This window comes from Arvicanthis niloticus, chromosome 12 (genome assembly GCF_011762505.2).
Source record: "Arvicanthis niloticus isolate mArvNil1 chromosome 12, mArvNil1.pat.X, whole genome shotgun sequence".
Taxonomy (NCBI): domain Eukaryota; kingdom Metazoa; phylum Chordata; class Mammalia; order Rodentia; family Muridae; genus Arvicanthis; species Arvicanthis niloticus.
This window is the reverse complement of record NC_047669.1, coordinates 6,390,895-6,417,375: the sequence shown is the minus strand read 5'-3', so window position 1 is coordinate 6,417,375 and position 26,481 is coordinate 6,390,895. Positions and strand designations below refer to the sequence as shown.

At 41.1% G+C, this 26,481-nt stretch overlaps 1 protein-coding gene across 6 annotated transcripts in view; it reads right to left on the bottom strand.

The window, feature by feature from the left end:
* The window catches only part of Klhl24 (kelch like family member 24), a 32,538-nt gene extending 6,279 nt beyond the window's left edge, over positions 1–26,259 (bottom strand). Inside the window, exons 1-9 of one of the 6 annotated variants that reach the window (XM_076942662.1) lie at positions 26,131–26,253; positions 24,941–25,044; positions 23,253–23,413; positions 21,101–21,160; positions 17,302–18,281; positions 7,657–7,841; positions 6,468–6,586; positions 4,611–4,799; positions 3,242–3,430 (exon numbers count right to left, since the gene is read on the bottom strand). In XM_076942662.1, the coding sequence (XP_076798777.1) occupies positions 3,242–3,430; positions 4,611–4,799; positions 6,468–6,586; positions 7,657–7,841; positions 17,302–18,221 (1,602 nt within the window). In that variant the 5' untranslated portion in view covers positions 18,222–18,281; positions 21,101–21,160; positions 23,253–23,413; positions 24,941–25,044; positions 26,131–26,253. Of the gene's footprint in view, positions 1–3,241; positions 3,431–4,610; positions 4,800–6,467; positions 6,587–7,656; positions 7,842–17,301; positions 18,282–21,100; positions 21,161–23,252; positions 23,414–24,940; positions 25,045–26,130 lie in introns of all 6 variants that reach the window. The other 5 variants (XM_034514712.2, XM_076942664.1, XM_034514714.2 and 2 more) reach the window with 5 other exon arrangements.
* Between the last annotated feature and the right edge of the window lie 222 nt (positions 26,260–26,481).

The window sequence follows — 26,481 nt, the reverse complement described above, 5'->3', positions numbered from 1 at the left end:
CGGTTCCCAGCACCCACACTGGGCAGTTCAACTGCCTGTGGCTCCAGCTCCAGATCTGATGCCCTTTTCTGGTCTCTAAGGGCACCTGCATACATATGGCATCCATTTACACAGATCCATAAATAAAAATTAAATCTAAAATAAAACAAACAAACAAACAAACAAAAAACAATACAAGGCATGGTAAAGAGTCGGCTTAGTGGTTAAGACTGCTTGCTGCTGTTCCAGAGGACCCAAGGTCAACTTCCAGCAGCCATTCTAAGGGATCCAACTCTCTTTCTGGTATCTGGGGGCACTTATACACATGGCATGCACACATATGGCACGCATACACAAGTATGTACACACACACCAAACCATAAGGGGGACCTGGTAAATGGGTTTCTGGGTAAAAGATGCTTGTGTGGAACTTCTGTGTTCCATTCCAGGACCCACATGGTGAAATCCTACATGTCCTCTGACCTCCACATGTGCTCTGAGACACACACACGCACAAATAAATGTTTTAAAAAAGCACCACAGCTTACAGTGATGATACATGCTTTTAATTCCAGCACTCAGCATAGAGAGTTGACAATCGACAGAGATAGAGAAATACACACACACACACACACACACACACACACACACTGAGAGAGAGAGAGACACACAGAGAGAGAGAGAGAGAGAGAGAGACAGAGAGAGAGACAGAGAGAGAGAGAGAGAGAGAGAGAAAATAAAGCAATCCCTTCTTGGCCTTTTGGCTAAGAACAAAGCAAAGATGCGACATCAGAAGGAAGTGGTGAGCTTTAGAGGTGCTCATTAAGGGACACAGTGAAATGTGACTGGTAGCAAACTGATGCAGAGAAGCCAGACAAGGTGGAGAAGGACAGAACTCTAAGGACAGCTTCAATGTGTGTGCTTCTCTCTTTTAGAGACAGTGAAAAAAAAACTTCGTTAAGGATTCTGGGACGTCAAGTTAGAGACAGCATGAGAGGAGCAAGCAATTCCTCTGTAAGTCTGAACTTTGGTGCACCACAGGCACTGCCACACAGCCAGTGAAAACAGAGACTTGAAACAAGATCAACTGTAAGCAGCAAATGAAGTAAGTCAGGAATAAACTAGAGTTATGTCATGAGAAAGAGGCCGAAGTAACACTCATAAAGACTTAAGAGGAAAAAAAGAGATTAAAAACAAAGAAATGACTACTAGTGACTTTTAAGAATTTTGTCTTTGGAGACTGGGCATGCAGAACTGTGGAGGGTGAGGAAAACAGATCTGTTACTCCCATGCCAGCCAGGGAGTAACAGAGGAGTAACTTACAGAGTAAGACCCCATTGGAAAAAAAAAAAAGAGGAGGAGGAGGACGAGGAGAAAAAGGAAGGAGAAAAGAAAGAAAAGGAAGGAAGGAAGGCAAGCAAAAATCTAGCCAACTTGTGGGAAGTATTAAACTTCTCGAACTACTGCTGGCCACTCTCTGTCCTGGCACAATTCCGACAGGCTACTGTCTGCCCGCCAACTCTCTGGCAGGGCCGGAGCTCCCGTGTTCCCTTCACTGCCACGCCAGCCCCATGCAACGACTGTCCACCCTGCAGTCAGCCACCACAACACCACCCATTTGCCTGGTAGAAACAAAACTCTAGAAGCTTATAATTAACAAGTCAGATTTACATATGAATAAATTCTAAATTCACAAGATGTTCACACAATAATTCCTGGTTCAACTGATAATGATACAAGCTGCCAAACTAAATTAGACAAGTTATCACAATTATTCTAACCTTATAAGATATTCATAACTAACTGTGGCTACTTAAAGCCATACTGGTTCTTAATCATCCTGTCCTTCTGTCTCCATCTTGGCTCCTTCCTCCTCTCCTCTTTCCCTTTCTCTCTCTCTCTCTCTCTCTCTCTCTCTCTCTCTCTCTCTCTCTCTCTCTCTCTGTGTCTCTCCCCCCCTCCCCCCCCCTGTGCAACTCTTAGCTCCGCCTCCCTTTTCCATGTCCAATCACAGGCCTCCTCCTGCACTAATATTTAAATAGATTGAACAGGAAATTTCCTGCCACACCATCTAATCAAACTAGAAAGACAAAATACAGCCAACAAGCTGAATGAAGGAAAGAAAGAGATAAAAAGAGAGAGAGAGAGAGGGAGGGAGGGAGGGAGAAAGACCGCAGATAGATAGACAGGAGGAAGGAAGGAAGGCAAGCAAAAATCTAGCCAACTAATCAAACTAAGAAAGACAAAATATAATCAACAAGTTAAAGCAAGCAAGCAAGCAAGCAAGCAAGAGACAGAGACAGGACAGATGGATAGACAGAAGGAAGGAAGGAAGGAAGGAAGGAAGGAAGGAAGGAAGGAAGGAAGGAAGGAAAGAAAGATGAATGGAAAGATAGATGAATGGATGGAAGGAAGGAATACATGAATACGTTTTGGGAAAGCAGGCTGGAGAGGTGGCTGGCTCATTGGTTAAGAACACTTCCCTTACTTCCAGAGGACTGTTTCTACTTACAGAGTTCGGTTTCCAGCACCCCCATCAGGCAGCTGACAGCCAGCTGTAACTGAAACTGCAGGGCACTGGCCTGTCTCCTGGTCTCTCTGGGCACTCCCATTCCTGTTCACATACTAACATGCTACCTCAACTGTGCTCTCCCCCTCTACAGCATCTTTACTGGTATGAGGAGAGACAAAATTCCAGCACTGGGAGCAGCATTTTGGTAATAAAAGGAAAGTAAGCAAAGCTGAGACCCACAAGCTGGGAGCCTCTCTCAAACAGCAGAGATAAAGGGGAGTTGGGGCTTCAGGTGGAAAGTGTGGATGAATGAGGTCTGAACACAACCATTTCCTTTATAACAAAACAATTAGTAAAACCATAAACAGAGAACCACCTTCTCTCCTCTTCTGAAATATAAGGAGAAAGGGTAGGAAGACTGGAATGAAATTCTAAAAAAAGGTGAAGGTTAAATTTTTTTAAACCAAAAGCCTAAATATAATGGATACTTCTTGTTGGGTTACTGAAAAGGAAGAAAGTTTACTAAAGCTAGTCCTTGGGGCAGAGCATGTAGTTCAATGTAGAGTGTTTATACCTAACGTTCATGAGGCTCTGGACCCAATCTCAGCACCACAAAAACAAAAATAAATAAAAGCAATTCCTTAGGAGGAAATTTTAAAAAATATGAAATATTTGAAGAGTGAGGTTCCAGTAAATAATCATGTCACTTGTTCCCTCCTGTATGTCTGTCTGGGCTCTCCATGCTCTTACCTGACGGCTGAATGTGTTTTGTACATGCATCCAGTAGTCTTCAACGGGGTCATAGCAATACACCGCCTTGGTCAGTCCACCAGCTACATATATCAGGTTGTTTAGAGAGACGGCTGTTATGCACCTCTTGGCGATGGGGATAGCTGCACGAAGTAGCCAAGAATTGGTCTCTGGGTCATAAGACTGGACCTAATAATAAAGAAAAATATGGAACAAAATGTCTAAACAAACATGTAAATTTGCTTTAAAAATCTGTCAATATATAGAAACATCGTTAAAAATTAAATCACGTTAATTCAAAGAATTAAATGAGGTTACTCTGATTAATAAAATCCATGTATTAGGAAAATTACTGCTTTTTTGTCAAGGATAAAACTCCTTTGGAAAAAAAATTAAAGAAAGGCTAACTTTTTACCATCAAACATAAGACAGTAACAAAATACACACTTTTTTTGTTTTCAAGAAGAATGGCATCCAGGTTGACTTATGTACCCTAAAGTCTTAAGTTTCTCTGAAATTGTTTCATGTAAATTAATCATGTCTCAATCTGAATATAATTTCTTTATGCTTTTAGGGAGTCCTTACCTCAAAAGAGCAGCAGGCAAACTCATTTTAATATACTTTTAATTACCATAAATTCTCAACAAACTGTAATAAGTGACTTTCTGTATGTACTGCCACAGTGCCCATGTGAAGGTCAGGGGTCAGACAACCTGCAGGGTTGCTGCTCTCCTATTATTACAGGATCTGGGGACTTAACTCAGATCATCAAGTTTCCAACTCACTGGTTCCTTAACATTTGATGATATATTAACATTGATGTAAGAAAATAGATTGACTGCACATTTCATTATCACTGCTAAGCCAACGAGCCATCGGCTACTCTTCCCTAGAGTAAACATCATGTCTACTGAAATGGCAGAATGGCTCATGCTCTTCTGCCCCAGAGCTGGATGGACTGCTGCTGCTTTGGGCCATCCTCTCTTCACACTATATAGGCAATCTTTTCTCTTTTTTTGTTCCTTTCAAAGGTTTAAAGCAAATGACCTAGTTGGAAGCAGTATAATTAATTAGTGCCTTAACCTTTGCTTATTTTTTGTGATGCATGTAGGTTTTAAATGCTGTAGATGACAGTAAAGTCTAACCTTGAGATTAGCTCATTTCAAAAAGGTTTAATCCCATTTGTTACACATTGCGGTATCACTGTGGCAATTTGGGATTGAATGCTTTTCCCTTCAAAGAACAGAATACCAGACAATTTTTAAAAGATCCCTCACACTTAGTGACCTAGCTATCTATCTACTCAAGAGACCACCCGTTTCTCCCTTTTGTACATGGCATGGGTAGTCTCTCTAAGCATACGGATTACCTTATCAGAACAAGTATTATCATCAGGTCCTCCCCCAATCACAAACAACTTTCCTATACAGCTTGTCACTGCAGGAGAGCTCACTGCTTCCTTCAGGGGAGCGACTTCTGTCCAGCGATTTGAGAAGGAGTCGTAGCACTCTACACTGCTGAGTCTGCTTTGCCCATCATAGCCGCCAACAACATACACCTGTGTGTAAATACAGGGAGAAGAATCTGAATTAGCAAGTCGAAAGAAAATGTTTCTCTGCTCTGTTAAATTAGAGAATCTCTCTCATTCAAGGCCTAGACAGCTGTAACTACAGTGTATTTAGCTCAGTTCTCTGAGCCTGTTTAATTTTTTAGTACCCCTCCGACTACTGTGGCATTACAGAGCCTTTCTGTTATGTTTCCTTCAATGACATTTTAATTGCACAGGCATACTGTGTATTTGTGTTCTCTACTGTGTATCTGTGCTATGTCTAGAAAGACCTTTTTTTCCCCTTTCCACCCCCTTGAAAGAACAAGTCTTTACCATACCTGTGGGAGTAAGGTTTTTTCTGTTTTGTTCAGTCAACAATGAGCTCTTTGATGATAAAGTAATAAAGCCGTGTAAGTGCAACACTAGGTAAGGTCAGCAGCGTGAGCTCTCTGAAGGCAAGACTTATTGTTCTAGCACCTACGGTAGCTAGAAAAGTACCCAAGACAACTGAGCTCAAAGAGCTTCCTCAACATTTTCCGTGGCTACTGGTAGGGCAATACCTTTACCTGACAGCTGAAACAATACACATGACATTTAGTAAGTGGCTTACATGCAGAACCATCCCTGTGTATTGTGAAGTATATTAGAAACGTTTGTTAATCAAGCTTTGCATTTCACATCCACATTTCTTTTAATGAACAATTACAAACTCTTCTTGCGACATGTAATTAACTGTGAAGTCCAACTGGGACTTCCAAAGGGTCTCTCATTCCCACCCTTCCTTTTGTTTTCCATCATTACCATTTATCCAAGGGTCTGCATCATTTCAGAGTTCCCCAAACCACATGCCAAACTTCTGAAAATATCACCAATCAATCCTTTTAATGGATCATCAATGAATCCTTAAGAGTCGGGCTAAACGTCACACTTTGTGATTTAAATCTGTCCACAATTTATCTCTGTGTGCCTCTGTGCACCCACAGTAGCCAATGCCACGTCTACTGTACATTGCACCTTTCTCGTGTGTAATGTGATCTTGTCTCAAAAAAGAAAAAAAAAAAAAAGTAAATATAGGGCTGGAGAGCTGCTTAACAGTCAGGAGCGCTTGCTACTCTTATAGACGACCCAGGTTCTATTTCCAGCAGGCAGATCCAGGGGATCGGACACCATTTCCTGGGCACACACACGTGAATACACACAACATAGAACATAATCCATCACCACTACCACCCCCAACACACAGAGAAAGTAAACAAAACATGTTGGAGAGTTTATCTTAGTTTTATCTCCTCTTGCACAAATAAAGAAGGTGAAATAATACCACTTGAGATAAACATTTTTTTCTGCTTGATTGTCAAAGTCAGTAAAAGGGGAAAAGTTGTGTGATCAGACACTGGCCTGGTTTGTAATCTGACATAATGCCTTTCTAGTCCTTCTTAAGCATCTGGATTCCAATGTGTGAGAAATGTGCTGTACTGCTACAAATTTGAAACTGGGAGAACAGAGTATCTATTCAAAAGCACAGTGTCATATTGTTTATGTCTTTAGTTTATCTTGGTTAGTAATGGAAGGAAATACCATTTGAAGCCAAAATACCCAGAGGGAAATGCAAGATGCAGCTGTGGCATTTCTTTTGGACATTTACCAGCAGAAGTAATAAAAAGCCTTTTCTCTTACTTTACCAAGAAGGACAGCCATTTTGTGACGCCATCTGCCTTTATTCAGAGAAGCAACTCTGATCCAGATATTTAACTGTGAGTTATAAATCCAGACATCACGGCTGTTGATTCTTCCACCTTCAAATGTAAAACAATGCACATGTGGTAATATTACCAACTACAACCGAGAGGGCTACGCCACTAACACAGGTAATGAAGCAGAATTTACCCATTCAATTCAAGAAGTTCAGCATCTGCTCAACAAACAGAGGAGGAACCTTCTACAGCTTAATAGAAACAGTTACATAGAGCAGATTTAAATTCTGCCAACTCTTATCTTAAGAAATAGTGATTGTAAATAATAAATAATAAACTGCAGAAAGTGGATTTTACAAACTAGGCATCAGATAAGTACAAATAGGGTAATTGTAAAGATGTCGTAAGGTTACAGGAAATCAGGTGTATGCTGCAGAGCAATCACTGGGTAGTGAAAGTACAATCTGCAAGAACTGCTGTCAATCAACAGGCTTCAAAGCACAGATACTAGCTATACTCTTAAAATCTGTCATTCTGACTGACTTTTAGGACTATATCATATATAATAAATATGCTCAAGTTAATAATTTTATAGATATATTCTAATTGATCGACCTGTGGAGAGAATTTCAGAAAACAAGCAAATTAAACATGTTTAATTATATGAATACTTCTAATTTTACAGTTTACAGAGATTCTTTTAAAAAAAAAAAAAAGATAAATCATACCTTTAACTTTAAGCTGGAGAGGGGGCTTAGTGATTAGAGCAGTTGCTGCTCTTCCATAGGACCTGAGTGTACCCAGAAACCCCATGGCAGCTCACAACTGCCTACAACTACAACTCCAGGAGATCTGATCATCTCCTTTGGCCTTTGCAGGTACTTCTATGCTATCCCGTGCACATATATGAACACACACACACACACACACACGGAGTTCAAATACATATACTCTAAGTGTACACAAAAGCATTTAAAATATCATGACCAAAACCATTTTTTGGTATAACTTTTGTAAGTAATTCTTGTTTTCAAGGGCAAAAGGTCTTTTCAGTTTTGTTGTATAAACTTGTTTACTTGAAACTTGTTTTACAGTCAGTAAGTCATTATTTAAAAACAATCAATCTGATTCCCAATCAAAAGTTGTAGCTACTGTAATAATTTTGTATTTACCTGAAACAAGAATATCATTCCTCAGTGCGCAGACTGCATACTCGGATTTGGTAAATTCTGGAAGCTTGGCCAAGGACTTCCATTCTCCGGTTACTGGATCATAGCACTCAGTGTATGGAAGATTAAATCCTCCGACTCGCTCACAGCCTCCAACCACAACTATCACCTCTGAGTAGCCAGTAGACCTACAATAACCATTGGTAAGAATGCACAAATCAGAGTTAAGTGACACATTAACATATAGTCACGACTGTTCAAAGCCCTAGCACCATGAGAGGCAGTCAAGTTTGCCTCTGCAGACGTGCTGTACAGTACAGGCTGCTAGTGACTTACAGAGAGATCATGCATTAGTACTATCATTATACCACAGAAAATGTCTACAAGGATTTTTCTTTTAAAGTGTTTTAGGTTTACACGTATGAGTGTTTTGCCTGCATGTATATATGTGCACATGCATGAGCTTGGTTGCTACAGAGGTCAAAGAATGGCACTGGATACTGGATACTCTGGAACTGGAGCAAGGGATGGCTATGAGTCACCATGTGGGTGCTGGGAACCAATCCCTGGTCCTTTGAAAGAGTATCAAGTGCTCTTAACCAGTGAGCCTGCCCCTGCCATTAAACTACTTCTTCCAAAAGACACAGCCTCAGAATATAGCCCATCCAGGCTGGCTTAAACATCATGATCCTCTTGTCTCGGCCTGAGAACACAAGTGATTACACTCACCAGACCTGGCTTTTCTGCTTGGTTGGCTGATTTAGATACAGGGTTTCTCTATGCAGCTCTGGCTAGCTGGGAGGTCACTATGTAGACCAGACTGTCCTGGAACACACATCGGCTAGTCTCTGCCTCCTGAACGCTGAGACTGAAGGCAAGGAACAACACCTGGCTTTATAGGTTTTGACTGTTTAAGCCTTCTGTTTTGTCATAGTACAAGGGTCTGAAACATGGTCATTGGGCTTTCAAGGCAAGAACTTCACCACTCTTCATTGCTGCTAGTTCTAAAAATAAATCTGATGTCTATGTATTTAAGAGTATTTCTTCAGAAATAAGTTATTTTATTTGCAAGGTCCTCATGCTGTCCAGCTAGGAATATATGAAATCAAAGAAAATCCAAAAACATCTGTAGGTCCAACTGTTGCAACATGCATGCACCTATTAAAAACGGAGATTATGAGACTTTAAACCTTAAAGAAACAGAAGAGTTCTCGATCTGTAAGATATAACATAATCAATTCATTGTATTATTTAAAGACAGAATTGGCCAGCCCTAGAAGAAATATGTAAATGAACAAAGGAGTAAAAGAATAAATCATAATCACAGGAATGAATATTTGCTGTAACCACTCAACTTATTGTCTTAGCAATGTTGACTTGAATGTTACAAATTCTTTGGCAGGAAAAATTTTAATGTTGGTGAATTTCTCAAGTTGCTATTAGCTGAAAGGACCCAGTTCTAAAGCTCTATCAACTTCCTGTAGAGGCTTGACTATAACAACATGCTGAGCAGGCAGCTTTAACATATTTAATCTGCTAGCTGATTTTCCTCCTTTCTCTTCTCTTTTTGTGTGGTACTGGTTTTGAACCCAGGGCCTTGTGCATGCTAGGCAAGCTTTTGGCCACCAACCTAAATTTTCAGAGTCACTAAGGTTTTTTTGTTTTTGTTTGTTCTGTAATAGAGTCTCACTATTGTTGCTTAGGCTAGCCTTGAGTCACTGACATTGTAATCCTCTGGCCTCAGCCACTAGAGCAGAATAGATTTACACAGACTAGAAGAGAAGCAAGTTAACTGGCTTCTCATAGTCAACATTAGATCCGGCCCTAAAGACAATCTGACCTTCTTATTTTTTAAACTTGGCAAGGACACAGGAGTCTGTGTGCGAGGGCTTTCCACTGGGAACTACCCCAGGCAGGCGGCTTTTATAAGGAAAACACATGTAGTGACCAAGACTCACAATGTGTACTTTTTAAAAGTAGCAATTATCTAAAAACTATTATCGGGAACTAATGGTAGATATGCTTAAATACTGAGACACATGATGTACATGTGACTTAAAGGTAAAAAATTGGGAGACAGCTTAAATCTGTATGGGCATGGTAATGATTACTAGATGTCATGACACTGAAACACGGCCACTACAAAAAGGATGATGATCATGTAAATGGATAGTAAATTCATAGATAAAAACATCTGGGTGTGGTTGGTGTCACATACTTCTAATCCCAACATTCAGGAGGCACAGGCAGGAGGCTCATAAGGAGGCAGGGCTACACAGTGAGGCTCTGTTTCAAAAAGCCAGTGTACAAATGGACACAAGGGCAAACTACCTTCTGGGTGTCTGTGTTTATACCTAAAGTACTGCTCTCAGCCTCAATGAAGGAAACATTTTGCAGTAGGCAGTGGGTTACAGTGCTGGGAAGAAGTGACTGAAGTGCAGCTCCCTGAATCAGACAATCGCCACCACGCCCTTCCAAGGCTCAGAGAGCAATGCTAAGAGCTGGAGAATGGGGAAGAGAGTGATGCAGCTCTATTTTCTGGACACACTATGGCTGTAGCAATAAGGAACACACAGCAGCTCCTCTGGTTATCTCTACAAGATTGGACCTGTCAACATTTCACCATGGATGGAGAGGAGCCATAAGGCTCCATCCTTCCCTGAATTACTATTGGCATTAATGATTGTCAGGGGAGAGAAAGGCATTTTCAGTAGTCTTGGGTAAGCTGCCCATGTGTCAGGAAGTACTCTCCCACATAGGCTTTGAACACTTACAAACATGAAAGTAGAGGGGTTAGTGGGTGGGTAGTTGAGGAGGGCGGTTGTGGTCAGCAGAAATGGGAGAGGATAAGAGCAGGAAATGGGGTAGTAGAACATATATATATATATATATATATATATATATATATATATATATATATATATATATATATATAATTGTCAACAGAATAATAAAATCCACTAAGATAATAGGATTAGGGAAATAACTTAACTGCAGAAGAAGCCCTGGGTTCTATCTGTAGTACCACAACAAAGAAAAAATCACTTCTTATAGCAGTCATGAGTTCCTCATGCTTACAGATAATCTTTAGAGAAACCAAAAATAATATATATGTGGGCTTTTCTCCTGAAGTGGAAGGAATGTGCATATCTGCTTTCTACCCAGAAGGCTGGAGTGGATATTGCTATAACCTGGGGATCCTTTACCTAGAGAGCCAGCCATCACCAGAATCCTCCAGACTCTAGAGCACTGCTTTTTAATCAAGAACCCATTCCTATGAAAGAGGTTCTCTGTACTTGCAAAAGAGTTTACTACTATGCTTATTACACACCTTTCCTCCCTAGACCCTTGCCATGAACACAGATTCTCAGTGAACAGAACGCATCCTTGTAGAGAGGTCCCATGGACTTTGAAGCTAAGGAGTTAAGGAGTTTTGATATAGTCATGCCTTAAGCTCTGTTGTGATAATTGTCACATGGGAACTTTCTTTCAAACTTGTACTGAGCTTAAATATATCAAAAATAAACTGACTGAGGTCACAACTCCTTGAAGCAGCCCAGCTAGCTAAGTCCTTCTTGCCTCCTGCAGTTGTTTCTCTGCTGGCAGTAGAGCCTGCTAGGACCCCCACAACATCTTCCTTTAATGGTCACTACTGGTTGTTTGATCAGCCTAACATAGGGGAAGGTTTTCAGTTAACATCCTTTTGCTTAGCTATTCTACTCCTATGTGGTCATAAAGCCGTCCTAAAGTTGTCTGGCTGAGGTAGAGAATCATTGTGAATGACCAAACGGTAATATACAAATGCAAATCCATGAGTAGCCATGTTCATGGAAAGCCTACTCATACTAGCCAAAGGACAAAAACAATCAAAATTTCCAGTAAATGACCAGTGGTAAAGACAATGGGAAAAAATTATGAGCCTGGAATGGTGGTACGCACCTCTACTAATACCAGCACTAGAGCAGAGGTAGGTAGATCTCTGTGAGTTCAAGGCCAGCCTGGTTTACATCTCTGACTTCCAGGACAGTCAGAGATAAAAAATAAGATCCTTTCTCAACAAAATAAAACAACAACAACAAAACCTAATTATGACCTATCCATGAAGAGAGTACTCTATTCAAATGTTGCTTCAGAGAGGGAAGGAGTGCTTCAGAGCATGGGCTGGTCTCTCAGAGGTCAGCTCCCAGGTGCCTGTAACTCCATCTCTAGGAAACCAACACCCTCTTCTGGCCTCTCTGGACACCACACACACACACACACACAAAGGTTTTGAAGCCTAACACTTAGCATACAAAGATGTCACTTATTTACTAGATGAAACTTGAACTGTTCAAGATGATTCAATTCAAAGGTACCTTCATATAGGGTACATACCTACAATCTTGTTACCTGGATGGTAGAAACAGGAGAAACAGGAGTTTAAGGCCAGCTCTGGCATTATAGCAAGTTTACAACCCTACAGTCTACAAAAGATTATCTTTCAAAAAATGAACAAACAAAAAAGCTATGGGAAAAAACTATTTCAAGGGTTATCTAGTAGGCTGAGAGAGACAGCTTGACGACCTGCCTCTCACCCTGGTCTGAACATGGCAGAAGGAGAGCAGCTACACCACTGGTCATTCTCTGATCTACACACACACACACACACACACACACACACACACACACACACACACACACCGGCATGGCCTGAATGGACCTATGCATTCAAAGTTAAAAAAAATGCAGTACCATCAACAAAAACATTAAAATTATTTCAAGCCCAAACTTGTGGAATTTTTTTTTCTTTTCCCTTTTTGTCTCACACAGGTCTTGCTATGTGACCCCAGCTCACCTGGTACTCACTTATTTATTATACGTCAGGCTGGTCTCAAATTCAGAGCAGTTTCCTGCTCAGCCATCAGAGATCAGGTTTACATGTAGGCATCCTTAAACAAGTATTAATGTTTCCCACACTAATACTAAACTTGCCTCCTGGAGGGGCAGGAGGAGCAGCTCAGAGCTAGAGGACCTGCCTAGTATGCACAGGCCCTGGAGTCAATGCCCAGAATGCAGCAGTTACACAAACCAACGCTTTCATTTTGGGAACAAGCTTCCTATCTGTGTTGAATACTTAGGGAAGGGGAGGAGGGAGAAAGGAAACCAGGAACGCTAAGGGCACTGAATAGAAACAACAGAGGCAGATGCTTGGTGGCCCAAGTCGATCTGAGCCCAGTATTGAGTAACCCTGAAGATGTGAGAGCAGAATTGGAAGTTCAAGGTCATCCCTGGCCAAGTCAGAGGGTTGGAGGCCAGAGTGGGATACAGGAGACCTTGTCTCAAAACAACCAAAATAAGAGTATTTAATGAAGTCCTATTAAGTCTAGTATCATTTTTATGAAATGTCTTTGAAATACTCATATTCAAAAGTTACTATGGAGGGAGTATGTATACTAGGAGAAGCTGAAACTGTCACTGACTAAATTAACTATAAACAAGTTATTTCTCTGAACCTGAGTTTGCTGGTCTGTAAAATGTGTTTTACAGTACTAACTCAAGGTTATTCTGAAATTTAAATGAATTAACATGGGTTATAGTACATAGAATAGTTCTGGGACTGAGTTTCCTAATATTATTATGAAATTATAGCTGGAAAGATGCTAACATAGACAAGGCCTTTTAAATAAGCAATGTAATATGCACATCACTTAGAATGAATTCTAGCCCCAAATATTTAATGTCTATCAAGCAGAAATTTGTAGAGCCAGCTTTCACTTTCTAAGAAATATATATAATATACATGTATAGCTAAATACATATAAATATGGCCATAGGAAGTAGCTCACATTATTTTAAGCAATTTTTATATTAAATCAGAAACATAAAAAAGCAGTTATTTGGAATAAAAAAGACTTCTTAGAAACAACTAAATATAACGAGAGATTCTGGATCCAGATATAGTAAAGGACAATTTAGAAATATTTAAATATGGATATTTAAACATGGCTCACTGGTAGAGCACTCACCTAGCATGTACAAGGCCATGAACTCAATCCTCAGCACCAGAATCAATACAACATAACATTCTGAAGAGAAATCAAGCTGGCTCCAGACTAAAAGGAGACTAACAAATAAAACAAGGCAAGAATGAGCTGATTAGAGGCGCTTCAGCCATGGCTGAAGACAGGCTGAGTCACAGGAGGGGCTGGAGCTAAGTAGTAGAGAATGTGTAAATTTGGAATTTCCCAGAAAGATAAGAATCTATACAAACTAACATATTATCTTCAGATAGTTTCTAGTTGTTAATGTGACAACACAGAAACAGAGACGTGCTAAGCGGTGGAAGGACAAGAGACTGACAGCTGACTTGTACGTGCAGGATCCTCTAGAACTTCAAGTAATGGCCATGCAAAGGAAGCACCTGCTACTGCATATACACCACGTTTAACAGAATTGTACTTTGGGTCTTCATGCTGGTTTCCTAATGGGGTACTACCACAACCTGACACACACTTTTCACTGTGAGAAATGGGACTGGTTCCCTTTAAAGTTGGATGTAGAACAGGGCTGGGAAGATGGCTCAGTGGATAAGGGAATAATGACCCAGTAAGGACCTGACTTTGTCTTCAGCACCCACATTTAACAAAAGGCAAGGATGCACTGGCCTGTCACAGCAGTGTGAGATGGAGATGGGTGGATCTCAAGAACCAGCTGGCCAGGTGGCCAGCCTAGGTGAAAAGAACTCCTGGTCAGGGAAGACTCTACACTTGCAGGTACAAAGCAGAGGGCAACAGAGGACACCTGATGTTCTGCTCTGGCCTACATAGTATGACAAGTGCCCACACACTTATGTGTCTACCCCATGTATTTATTAATTTGTATAAACAACCATGTGTGTAAGTATGTGTGTGGGTTAGTACATGCTGTGGTGCTTATATAGAGGAAAACTTTTGGGATTCAGCTCTCCTTCTAGCACTTGGGTCCCAGCGTTTGAGTCCACATCCCCAGCAGAAGGTACCTTAACCTGATGAGTGATGCACCACCCTCTGGATACAGAATCTCCGTATCCCGGCTCTGTCGGTCTTCTATGTGTTCTACACAGGAATGTGGCTACTGTATCTCGTTTGCTTCTTTTCATTTATTTTGGACCACAGGGGAGTTGTACTATCTAGCTCTGCTCTGCCTGAAACCTGCTATGTAGACTAAGCCATCTTGAACTCAAAGTCAACTTGTTCTCTGCCTTTACAGTCAGGGTTATAGGCATGTGCCACCAAATGTGGCTTCTGTTTTGTTTTTGAGATAGTATTTAGGGTTGGCTTTGCATTTGGTATGTAGGGAGGATTAGCTTCAACTCCAGATCCTTCTCCTGAGTGATGGGATTACAGATACGTTCTTCTGACCCAGGTTTACACGGTGCTGGGGATCCAACCCAGGGTTTCAGGCATGCTAGTCAAGCTCCGAGCTACAGCCCCGGGCCCGTTTCCTGTTTATATGTTTCTTTTAATAGGATGGAGCTCAGTGTTAGGGTACTTGCATAGTACACAGAGGGCCTTGGATTTGATCTTTAGCACCACAAACAGAGCGACACTGAAAAAGCCCTACAATTACTTAACTAACTTCGTCTACCTTATAAAAAAGGGAGCAAGGGGGGCTGGAGAGGTGGCTCAGAGGTTAAGAATACTGGCTGCAGAGGTCCTGAGTTCAATTCCCAGCAACCACATGGTGGCTCACAACCATCTGTAATGAGGGACACACAGGACGTGGATCTGACGCCCTCTTCTGGTGTGTCTGAAGACAGCAACAGTGTACTCACATACATGAAATAAATAAATAAATCTTACCCAAAAAAAAAAAAAAAAAAAAAATGTTAGGCACGGTAGCGCATGCCTTTAATCCCAGTACTATCTATCAGTTCCAGGCCAGCCAAGGCTACATAGTGAGACCCTGTCTTAAGAAAGGAAGGAAGGAAGGTACGTAGGTTAGTAAAATGTCATGGAGTAATTACCCAATACTGTACATAATTTCTAAAAAAAAAAAAAAAAAACAAAAAAAAAAAAAAAAAAAAACCCTGAAAATCTTTTTTTTTTAAAGAGGCTTAATGTAGATTAAGCATCAGCTTTAAGAGGGACACACAGGGCAGGACGTGGAGATGACACACTGGACAAGAGGCACCTGCTGCCAAATTTGACCTTAGTTTAATTCCTAGGACTCACACGGTAGGAGAACTGACTCTCACAAGCTGTCCTCTGCCCTCACAGCCACACACACACAGACACACACACACACACACACACACACACACACACACACACACAGAGGAAAAAGTGTTGCATTTAATAGTTTCATTGGAAACTGTGAAGACAACACTGTCGTCCTTATTTCATATACAAAAGAGATTAAATCTTGCTATAGTTAAACTAGTATAGATTTAAAGAACTAACTTACATGATGAATCTTAAGTATGTTCTAAAACAAAGACACTCAAAATCAAAGTCAAGGGCATGATTTTGATAACCTACATTAAATGCACAGGAAAAGTAGTATAGGAAAGTAAACCCTGGCTCCACGGCATCCGATTATATCTAACAATGGTGACTGTGCTGCTGAAATGGGAGTAATGGTAAATTCTGTGTCATGTACTTCACCATAATCAGTAAACAGTGAGTCTGTGTCCTTCACACACCAGGCATGTACACAGTGCACTTACAGACGTGCAGGCAAAACATTCATACACAGAAAAGGTAAATAAGGGGGCTAATGAGATGGTTCATTGGTTAGGAACACTGGCTGCTCTTCCAGAGGACCTGGGTTCAACTCCCAGCACTCACACTGGGACTAACAACTGTCTTTAACTCTAAAGGATTCAATGCCCTTTTCAGGTTTCTATGGGTATTGCATGTATATGGTACACAGACTTACATGCAGGCAAACAAACAACCATACACATAAACTAAAAAAAAAAAAAACGTTTGTGGAAAAGTAAATCCAGGGCTGGCTCGATGGCTCAGTGGGTAACGTGCTCATATAAGCTCGGGGACCACTGTCTCCCCAGAACTCAGGTAAAGGTGGAGGAGAAAACTGACTCTACAAAGCTGTCTTCAGACTTTCACACACATGCTGTGGAGTGAGCACCCACACAGATATACCACCACCAAATACATCTATGCTTTCATTAAAGCATGCACACACACACACACACACACACACACACACACAATACCAATAATCACAGTTCTCCCCAAACATAAGCTTAACTGTTCTTTAATGTGGGTGTAATTTTCAAATTCAAGCAAAAGATGTGAGTGAGGCATGGTCACATGTCAGTAATGCTAGCACCTGGGAGGTAGAACACTAAAAAAGTCCCTGAAAGTTGAGACTGACATTAAGCACAGACTGGAAATGTAACATCTACATAGTAGCTGAAGATAACCTTTAACTCATCCACCTGTCTCTGTGTGCTAAGATCACAGGTATGTATGACCACGCCCAGTTTATGTAGGTAAGTCCTCTACAAACTAAACTACATCCCTAAACCACCAAATAAACCTTCAACTGTGTATGTCTCATATAAGCTATACATTCAAATGAGTACACTGAGATTCAGTTCAGGAGTTTAAAATATACAGTTACAACGACTGTATGAGCTACAGTTGTAAAGCACCTTCTCACCTGCGTGGCCTAGTCCTTGGGGACATCATTTCATTGCCAAGTATGTGGTACCGTCTTGCTTCGTGCAGCAACTGATAACACTCAGGGGAATTCTGAATCAACTGGTCCACCTCAACTGTCTGAACAAAGTAGTTGGGATGCAGAAGAGGAAGCCTCACGTGTGTCAGGAGCTCATGTAGCAGTGGTCTTCGCAGATCAACGGCTCGGTAGACCCAGCGCATGACAGCCTCAAAAACCATCTCTTCCTTACCAATAACAAGTTCATCACTGCAGATGTAGTCAATAAGTTCATCCTTGTCAAGCTCGAGAAACTCTTCATGCTGGGACACATCTTCAAAAGTCTGTAACGCAAAGGTCTTGCACTTTGTGAAGAGTGTTTTGAGTGAGTGGGTGTCGGCGAAGCGCTGGATTCCTAAGCAGTTGCAAGGATCAAGCTGTTCCTCTAAGAACTTGGCGCAAGCATCACGGAGAACACTAATCTGAAAGAGGCTGGAGGTTTCAAAGAGATACTGGACATTCTCTGTTGTGATCTTCACCTTCCCAGTATATACATACTGCAAAAAACATTCCATAGCCTCGGCTAAAATGCCGTTGATCTCAACCAGCATTTCTCGGCTCTCCCTGTGGTCATTACAGAACATGGCTCTGAAGTAGCTGCTACAGGCTGAGAGGACTGCTCGATGGCACGGGAACTCTCTCCCTTCCACACAGATAATAACATCTGTGAATAACCGGCTGTCTCGGAACTCATTAAATATCTGGAGGATGTTTTCAGCATGGGATGATCCTGAAGAGAAGTCAAAATACTCATGACCTGTCAGAGATTTGGGGTCCATTTCAAAAACTTTACGCTTAGTTGCTGGGGAATCGCGCACCCCAAGATCCTCTCTGTTTAATCTGCGACCCAATATTAGTACCATTGTTACATCAGTTGACTATATAATTGTTGAGAAATGGTTCCTAAGGATCTTCTTATGTAACTAAAAAACAAAACAAAAATATTTAGACAATTTCACTTTTTTTGTAGATATAAGTCACATGATTATTATGTTCTACAATATAGCTATCTCATTTTAACAAAAACTGATAGAAATTTGCATTTGCACGATTAGAACACGAGAGTTACTTATCTCATTTTAACAAAAACTGATAGAAATTTGCATTTGCACGATTAGAACACGAGAGTTACTTTGCAATATCCTAATGTATCTGTATGTATTCTTGGCTGGCCTGCTGAAGTTCTCTATGTAGATCAGATTAGTCTTGATCTCACTAAAAAAGACATCTTTATAGCTAAAGATGGCCTTGAACTCTTGAGTGGTTCTCAGCAAGGCCTAAATAACAAGCACATTTACTATTGTAACTCAGTACTACCTATTTATAATGGGAGTTTGGAGAAAACTGTATTGGCTAGGTTACTATCATTATGACAAACACCATGACCAAAGGCAAGTTGAGGAGGAAAAGTTTTCTTTCCGCTCGAAACTCTCATGGTTACACTCTATCCCTGTGGCAGGAACTTGAGGCAGAAACTGAGAAGAGGGCATGAAGTACTGTTTATTGGCTTGTATCCCATGTCATGCCCAGCTGCATTCTTATGCAGCCCAGGACCAGGTGATGGTGCTGCCCCCATGTGGTCTGGGCCCACCTATGTCAATCATCAAAAAATTGTCCTGCAGACTTAACTACAAGCAAATCTCAATGGGGGCATTTTCTCAGTTGACGTTCCTCTTCTCCAAATAACTCTTGCTTGTGTCAAGTTGAAAAGCAAACAACAACAAAACAACCCCAAACAAAACACTAATCAGCACAAAAATAGAAGTAATAAACACCTCCTCTGAAAGCATGAGTTTAAGAATGTATAATTTCTCAACTATGCCAAATATAAGGATGCACTATTAATTGTATGAAGAACTTCATGAACCTAAAAAAACAAAGGCAGCTGCACTAATGAGCCAGAGCCAGCTTATCAGAAAGATACAAAGGCAGATTTCTGAGTCAGCCTGGGACAGTTGGAATTTAGGTCCAGCCTAGGTGGGAATAGTGATCTCAGAGCTGGATCCCATCGAGGTAGCTTACTGTCTGTGCTTACAAAGACGGGTAGATTCTTGAGTTCAAGATTAGCCTGGGACAGAGCGAATTTAGTTCTAGGGGTGATGGGGATGGTAATCTCAGAGCTGGATCTTACCCTGCTAGTTTATTGTCTGTGCTTACAAACAAAGGCAGGCAGATCTCTGAATACATTTGCTATGTTAAAAAATGTACTTGCTGTCTTTTTCTAAGAATCAAGGGGCTAAGGTCATAAAATGCTGATTTGTGGGATAATCAAAAGAGATCCTGGGTAAAACAATATGTAATAAAAGACTGGGCTTTGGTATGAATAGGTGAGCTGTGTGAAGAGCCAGCTCAAGCAGAACACAGAACTGTCAGGTTGTACCCTCCATTGACTTCAAGTTGTCCTTTTGCTGCTCCCAAAGACCCCCTTTTCAGGAACCCCCAACCAAGCTGAGACTGGTCCTTGGCAGGCAGGAGCATCTCAAGTTCAAGGTCATCCTCAGCTAGACAGTGAGTTCTATACTAGCTTGGGATACATGAGACCCTGTCTCAAAACAAACATACACACAGAAATAGTTATGACATGGAAAGGAATTCATATTTGAATCTTTAACTAGACTAGATTCAAAATAATGGAAATTAGTTAAAAGTCCATTTCCCAAATCAAGCATCCAGAAAATCAAGGACGTATTCTTTGTATCAGTTCATTTAGTTCATTATCATCATTTCTGTACTTCAGGCTCAGAAAATCTACATAAACAATTAGGACCTTGATTAGTGACATAACTACTGGTGTTGACAACAAGAACCTCTTTAAGCTGGGCATGGCAATGTATGCCTGAAATCTTAGCCCTGATGAGGCAGAGGCAAAGACAGCTGTAGGTCTGAGGCCAGCCTGATTTACAGAGATATACTGTCTAGAAACTCAAAACAAATCAAACCAACCAACCAGCCAACAAAGACAACAAAATTACCACCTTAAGAAATAAACAACCCTTCACCTACTAGTCCTTGAGGGCTCCACACACATTTGCATTTCCTTGACATCTATAGGAAAACATGGGCCTGCTTTCTGTAGCTAGGGCAATGTATAGTGTATTAGGTAAATTTGGGGACATAGAGGTTAATTAAAACTTGCTTTCTTGCTGGGCAGTGGTGGCAATCACCTTTAATCCCAGCACTTGGGAGGCAGAGGCAGGTGGATCTCTGAGTTTGAGGCCAGCCTGGTCTACAGAGTGAGTTCCAAGACAGCCATGCCCACATGAAAACCTTGTCTCAAAACAAAACAAAAATAACAAAAACCAAAACAGAACAAAAAACCCCTTGCTATCTCTGAGCTTTCTAAGATCACTATTAACCAGCCTTCCACAACAGAACCAAATACAAACTCTTACCACTTATCACAGGGTAAATGACTTGCAGAGTCATCTTACAGTGTGGTATGCTTTCAATGTTTACCTTTTAGTCTTCCATATATAACTAATCAGCCATTGTTTTCCCATTTTTATAAATAAAGTTTTACTTATCTATTTTTTTTAAACAAATAAACTAGTAATAGTTAAAAATGCTACCGCATCTCCTGAGAGCTGGGGTTACAAGTGTGCCTTGCCATGCTCAGTCCCACTGTCTTACGATAAAACTGGTCACTGTTATTCACTATTCTGACTAGCACTAAGTGATCCCAGGTTAAAGGAATAGTTTAAACTAGTAACAATGTTTAAATAGCCAATAAATATAAATATACCTTCTCAGCATTTGTTTGACCAAAGCCCCAGGCAAAATTGTGTTATTTAAATTTTCACACCTAAAATAGAGAACAGTAACATATAAGGCAGATGTTATCAGCTCAAGTTCATTAGTAATATGCTGAAAACAGATCTTAGTAAATTATAATTTCTTACTGAAAGCTCACTTTCATACAGATCATTAAAAGTAACTTTCTTAAAGCAAATTAATAATTTTAAATTCAATTATATTCAAATTTCTTTTACTACTCATGAAAACAGTAAATTTGATGGTAAGATGAAGAAAAGTATATCCTGGGATAATTACACTTTGAATATTTGAAGAATGCCTACAAACTTACATTGCACTCAAATTTGATAAAATTAAGTTACTCTAAGAGTTGATGTCTTAAATTTAGGCAGATTCAAAGTTGATATCAAAACCAAAACATGACGAAAGAAAACAGTTTACTCACTATGTACTACATGTAACGATGGAATCAATTTGAGAAAATCTCGAGTTAAAAAAAAAATCACCTATTTTTAATTTAAGCTTTTATTATATACTTTTATATAGAACTTCCAAGCGTATCAAATAATTTTAATACATAATTCTGCTTTACTGAACCTTACAATGTCTACACAACAACTAACTCAGCACAATCTCTCTGTGAGCTATTGTGTGTGTGTCAGGCATGCATGTGTGTGTATGTATGTTTGTATGTGTGTGTCTTTGTGTGTAGGAGATGAAGAAGAATGTTTAAAATAAAACTACATACCAGGATATATAGTAGTACATAGTATAGCAATTATATTTAACTGTAAGTGGTTGGGTTTGGTTTCTGATCCAGTTGTCCATAAAGAGAGCTTGTACATTCTTAAGTTTACGCAGATTCAAAAGTCCATATTAAAAACAAATATGAATAATCAACTTAAAACAAAACAACCCCCAAACACCAACAATCACATCTTTACACCCAGAGTAAGCTATGATTAGGACATGAATACTAACTATCTTGTGTATTTCCGTACTTTCATTAGGCAGTCTAATTTAGTGTACACTTGATGAAGAATATTGGATCTTGGTAAGTCAGGTGAAGGTTAGTCCTACCTGTAGGTATTCTTAACCAATAGTTAGTAAGGCCCAAAGCCAATGAAAGGGAGTAGTACCACTACAGTCTGACACCAGGGTAGCAAATGCTAGATCCAAATTTGATTTTAGACACTGTAGGGTTGGCCAAGATTAGAATCAAACAAGAACTCTAAGAGTAACACTGAAATGGATCCGAATTCTCAGCATTTCTCTAGCAAAAATCTCAAGCACGAATTGGAATAGAGCTTCTTATAATTCATTTGGTGTGGAATTAAACCATTAGAAGTAGAAAACAACCCATCCATCATTTTCTGCAGACTTTTAAGTAATATTCATGCTTTTTCCTTTTTTTTTAAAGTGATATTTGGTTTCTGTTTGAGACAGGGTTTCTCTAAGTAGCCCTGGTTAGCTTGGAATCAGGATAACCTGGTGTAAATCAGGCTAGCCTGTTAACATAGGGAAATGTGCTTGCCTGTGGGATTAGAGGTACCAGAATGACTGGCTGGGTGACCCCGAGGACCTGAACAGATACAGAGCCAGGGACAGGGGTGGTCAAAATACAAAGTCTGGAAGAGCTAAAACGTGTGATTTACAGCGTGGCAACACTAAAAGCTTCCTTTTCCTTTAAAAGAATCCTCTACAAAGAAGATTACAAACATATAGTATAGATCAACTAAGGCCTTCCAAAGATGACAACACAAGAAACAATTGACATGCTACTATTACAGCACCTAACAATGTGCCAAGCATCCATGCCATCATGTTCCACATTACCTTTTATCAAACTGAACCATGGATAAAGCAACACCAAGAAAGGGTAACTAAAAGACATATCCTTAAAGATCTAATGATAATGTAAAAGAATGCTAACAAATGCTTCCAATAGACTAAGTCTTTTACAAAAGTACTATGCTAAACTAAGCAGGCTTTTACAAATGCATATACATTGTACAAAGTTATATAAAATATGAAACTTACATAAAATATAAAATTTACAAAAATATATAAATTTCAGGCATTTTTATTGCCTGAAAAGGCTTTGACTGACTTCAGGTCCCCTCCCCCACAAATATACTTACTGCATTTTTATTTAAAAATGAAAGTCCTAGCAAAACGAGAGATTGAACACTTGTAACCTCAGCAGTCCAGAAGCTGAGGAGGGAGGATCATTGTGAATTATAGGCTATTCTAATTTATTTAGCAAATACCAGGTCAGCCAGGACTACAAAACAAGTTCTTGCTGTAAATGAGAGGGAGAAACAGAATTTTGACGGTTACTTTTTCTGCTACCAAAATTAGTTTTGGCTTTTTACAACTAAACCAGCTATGGTTGTCAATAAAAATGCTCCATGACCTGGGATTCTAAATGGCCTTTTAGAACACTCAGAAGTCAATGATTTTTATTTAACGAAGTATTGCACCAAGTATTCAGAAATAACTTTAGAAACTCCAACAACCTAATCACTTCGGTTTGAGACAAGGTCTTCCTCCCATCCCACCCCTCTGGAGTTATACACATGAACTCCACCCTTAAGAAGGTTTTCATTCTCTTTATTTTCTATTTGGTTTAGAATGTTTTAGATCATCTAAGATCAGTCTACTAAGGAGAATTCAGTGACTAGCATGTGTGAGAGGGCCCTTGGTTCAGTCCTCAGTATCACAGGAGAGTATGTGTGTTTGGGGAAGGGGGTGCTGGAAGAGTTACAACTCTTCAAGATAATAGCTTTTCTTTTGTTGGCCCCCCAACCCCCAAGCCCATGTTCCCCAGGCTGAACTCCTGGATCTACTGATCTCTTGCCTCAATCTCCCAAATAACTGGAACTAGCCACAGGGGATTCACCTTGTTGAGCTTATGGGAGTATTTACAGCATGAAGAACAGAAATGTTACAAACACCCAGCTGTCTCGTATCATTGTTGCAGTCCTAACAGAAATGAAATCTTTTTTTTTTTTTTTTTTTTTTTTTGTATAAATGCTTGTGAGGACACTTTATTGGCATTTTTCATTACAGAGTCCACACCCACATATTTGATAAAAGAGCTGTCCTGAATGTTCCAGTTAAGAGTAAAGTACATATAAGAATAAATGCTGCAACATGTTTGCTAAGTATTTATTTTCCAAAGGCTTGACCTCTGACTCTTAATGAAATGGCAGGAAAACAAGGAAGTTAAAAAAGCACACTGAAAAAAGCATTAAGGTTTTTAGCAATCTGGACAAAAGCCAGGAAAGTTTAAGATATAACTGATAGCTCTTAGAATATTGTTTTCTTCTTCCTGTTTAGAGACTAAGTCACAGGCTTTGTTTAAAGAAACTCAATTTATCAAATGGTAGTTTTTATTAAAGTACAGTGGATTGCATTTGTATATATTAAGGTCTACTAAATAACCTTAGTATACTAGTGACTGTGTTCTTATCAGACAGCTTCTTATTCTAATATAATCACCAGTACTTGAATTTTTAATATGAAGAGGGGCTGGAGTTTAGCAGTGCTCTTGCAGAGGACCCAGGTTTGGTTTCCAGCACCCACAAGCCAGCCGACAACCTGAGCCATCTAGAACTCCAGTTCAGGACATCTTCTTCTGGCCTTCTTTGGCACGGAACGCAAGTGGTGCACACATGCTGGTGAAACACCCACACAGAATAAATTTTTTAAAAGTATATTAAGGCTGTGCACCAGTAATTCTTGCTTCACTGAAGAAGCTCAACTCTTTTGCGATAAAATGACAAAACCTAACTGCACTGTAAGTTTAAGAGCTTCGGAAAACCACCTTTAATATCCTCTGGCTGGAAATGACTGGGCTTTTGGTGATCTTAATAATGTGCAGGTCTCCAAACACACCTTCAACTCACTTCTCAGAAACTTCTGAATTACCTGCAAGATTAATACACAAAAGTGTGTGCGCTGGAAATCCCCCCAAAGGGAAAGCTAAGAAAGCTCATTCAAAAATCCCAAAACAAAAAAACTTTTAGGTGAATAACCTCAAATTATCTTTTTTTTTTTTTTAAGGTAAAAGCCATCGTTTAAATCTTAAGTGGCAAGGGTTAAATATTAAATCCCAATAAGGAAAAAACAAAACACTAAAGCTTATCAGCCACCTGGTGGTTGTGACAGGTGTCAGCTGAGCACACTAACAGAAAAAAACCTGACTTATGATTAAAATCCGCTAGAGCTGCCATTGAGGCTTCCCTTTACTACCTAAGGCTGGACAGAGCAGGCAAGGGCAAGCTCACTTCTGCGCGCTGTCCCGCCGCTGCACGACCGAAGCCAAGCTGCTCCAGGTTAGCCCCGGGGGTACGCGGGTCACGCCCCCTCCCTACCCATCCCCCCCACTCCCCCCTCCCTTCCCCCCGGTGCCCGCGTCCTCCAGGTCACCTTCAGGCGAGGGCGGAACTGCCTAACACGGGCCACCCACCTACCATCCCCCGCCAATAAAAACTCGGAACTCGCCGGCCCGGCCCGCCTGCAGCGCCCAATCCTGGCCGCCCCAAAGATCTTAGCCTCGGGTGTCCAGGACGTGGGGGCGGGAACATTGGGAACTAAATTAAGAAGCAGAGGCCGGCGGAGAAGGAAGCGGGCAGCGGGGTGGGGGCTCCCCCGGGACAGTCTGAGGCCGGGCTCCCGGTAAACAAAGGCTCAGCGGGGGCGACTAACGGTCAGGTGACCACGCCCCGTAAGTTTCGCAACCGTGCTGCAGGCTGCTGTGGCCCCAGCACTCCGATCCTTATCGGTGCTCCGCGACAGTACCCACGGTCACCCCACAGAAACGCCAGGTCCGAGGCCAGAGCACTCCGGACGCTTCCGTCCGAAGTGCATCGCTGCCGCGGGACTCTTCCCTGCCGGGTCCCCACGCCCGAGGCCGCATCGGGCTTCTGGCAGCCCGGGCCCCTCGCCTCCCTCCCGCCGGTGCTGGGGATCAGCGTCCCGGCCGCGAGCCGCCTGAAGCGGCCACCCTGGTACCTCTCGGCGCAGGCTGGAAGCGGCACGAGCGGCGACCCCCGCCGTTCCTGCTGCGCCGGCGGCTCCTCGAGCTACCACCAGTTTCTGCCACTGCTCACAACAAAGGAAACATGTGACCGTCGAGCCAAAACACTTAGCGTCACCCACCCTTGGCCAATGGGGGCAGGCATTCCCCTTCCCGGAGCACCCTGGGAGATGTAGTTCTTACTGCCGGCGGGCCCTCAGGCTACCTGGATTCCGCTAAAGGCGAAACCCAACCCCGGGCTCCTAACTCCAAACATTTGTTTAAGGTAGAATCAGGTTAAAGGAATGCATCTTGATCAAAAGTGGTACGTTGATTGCCTTCAAAGA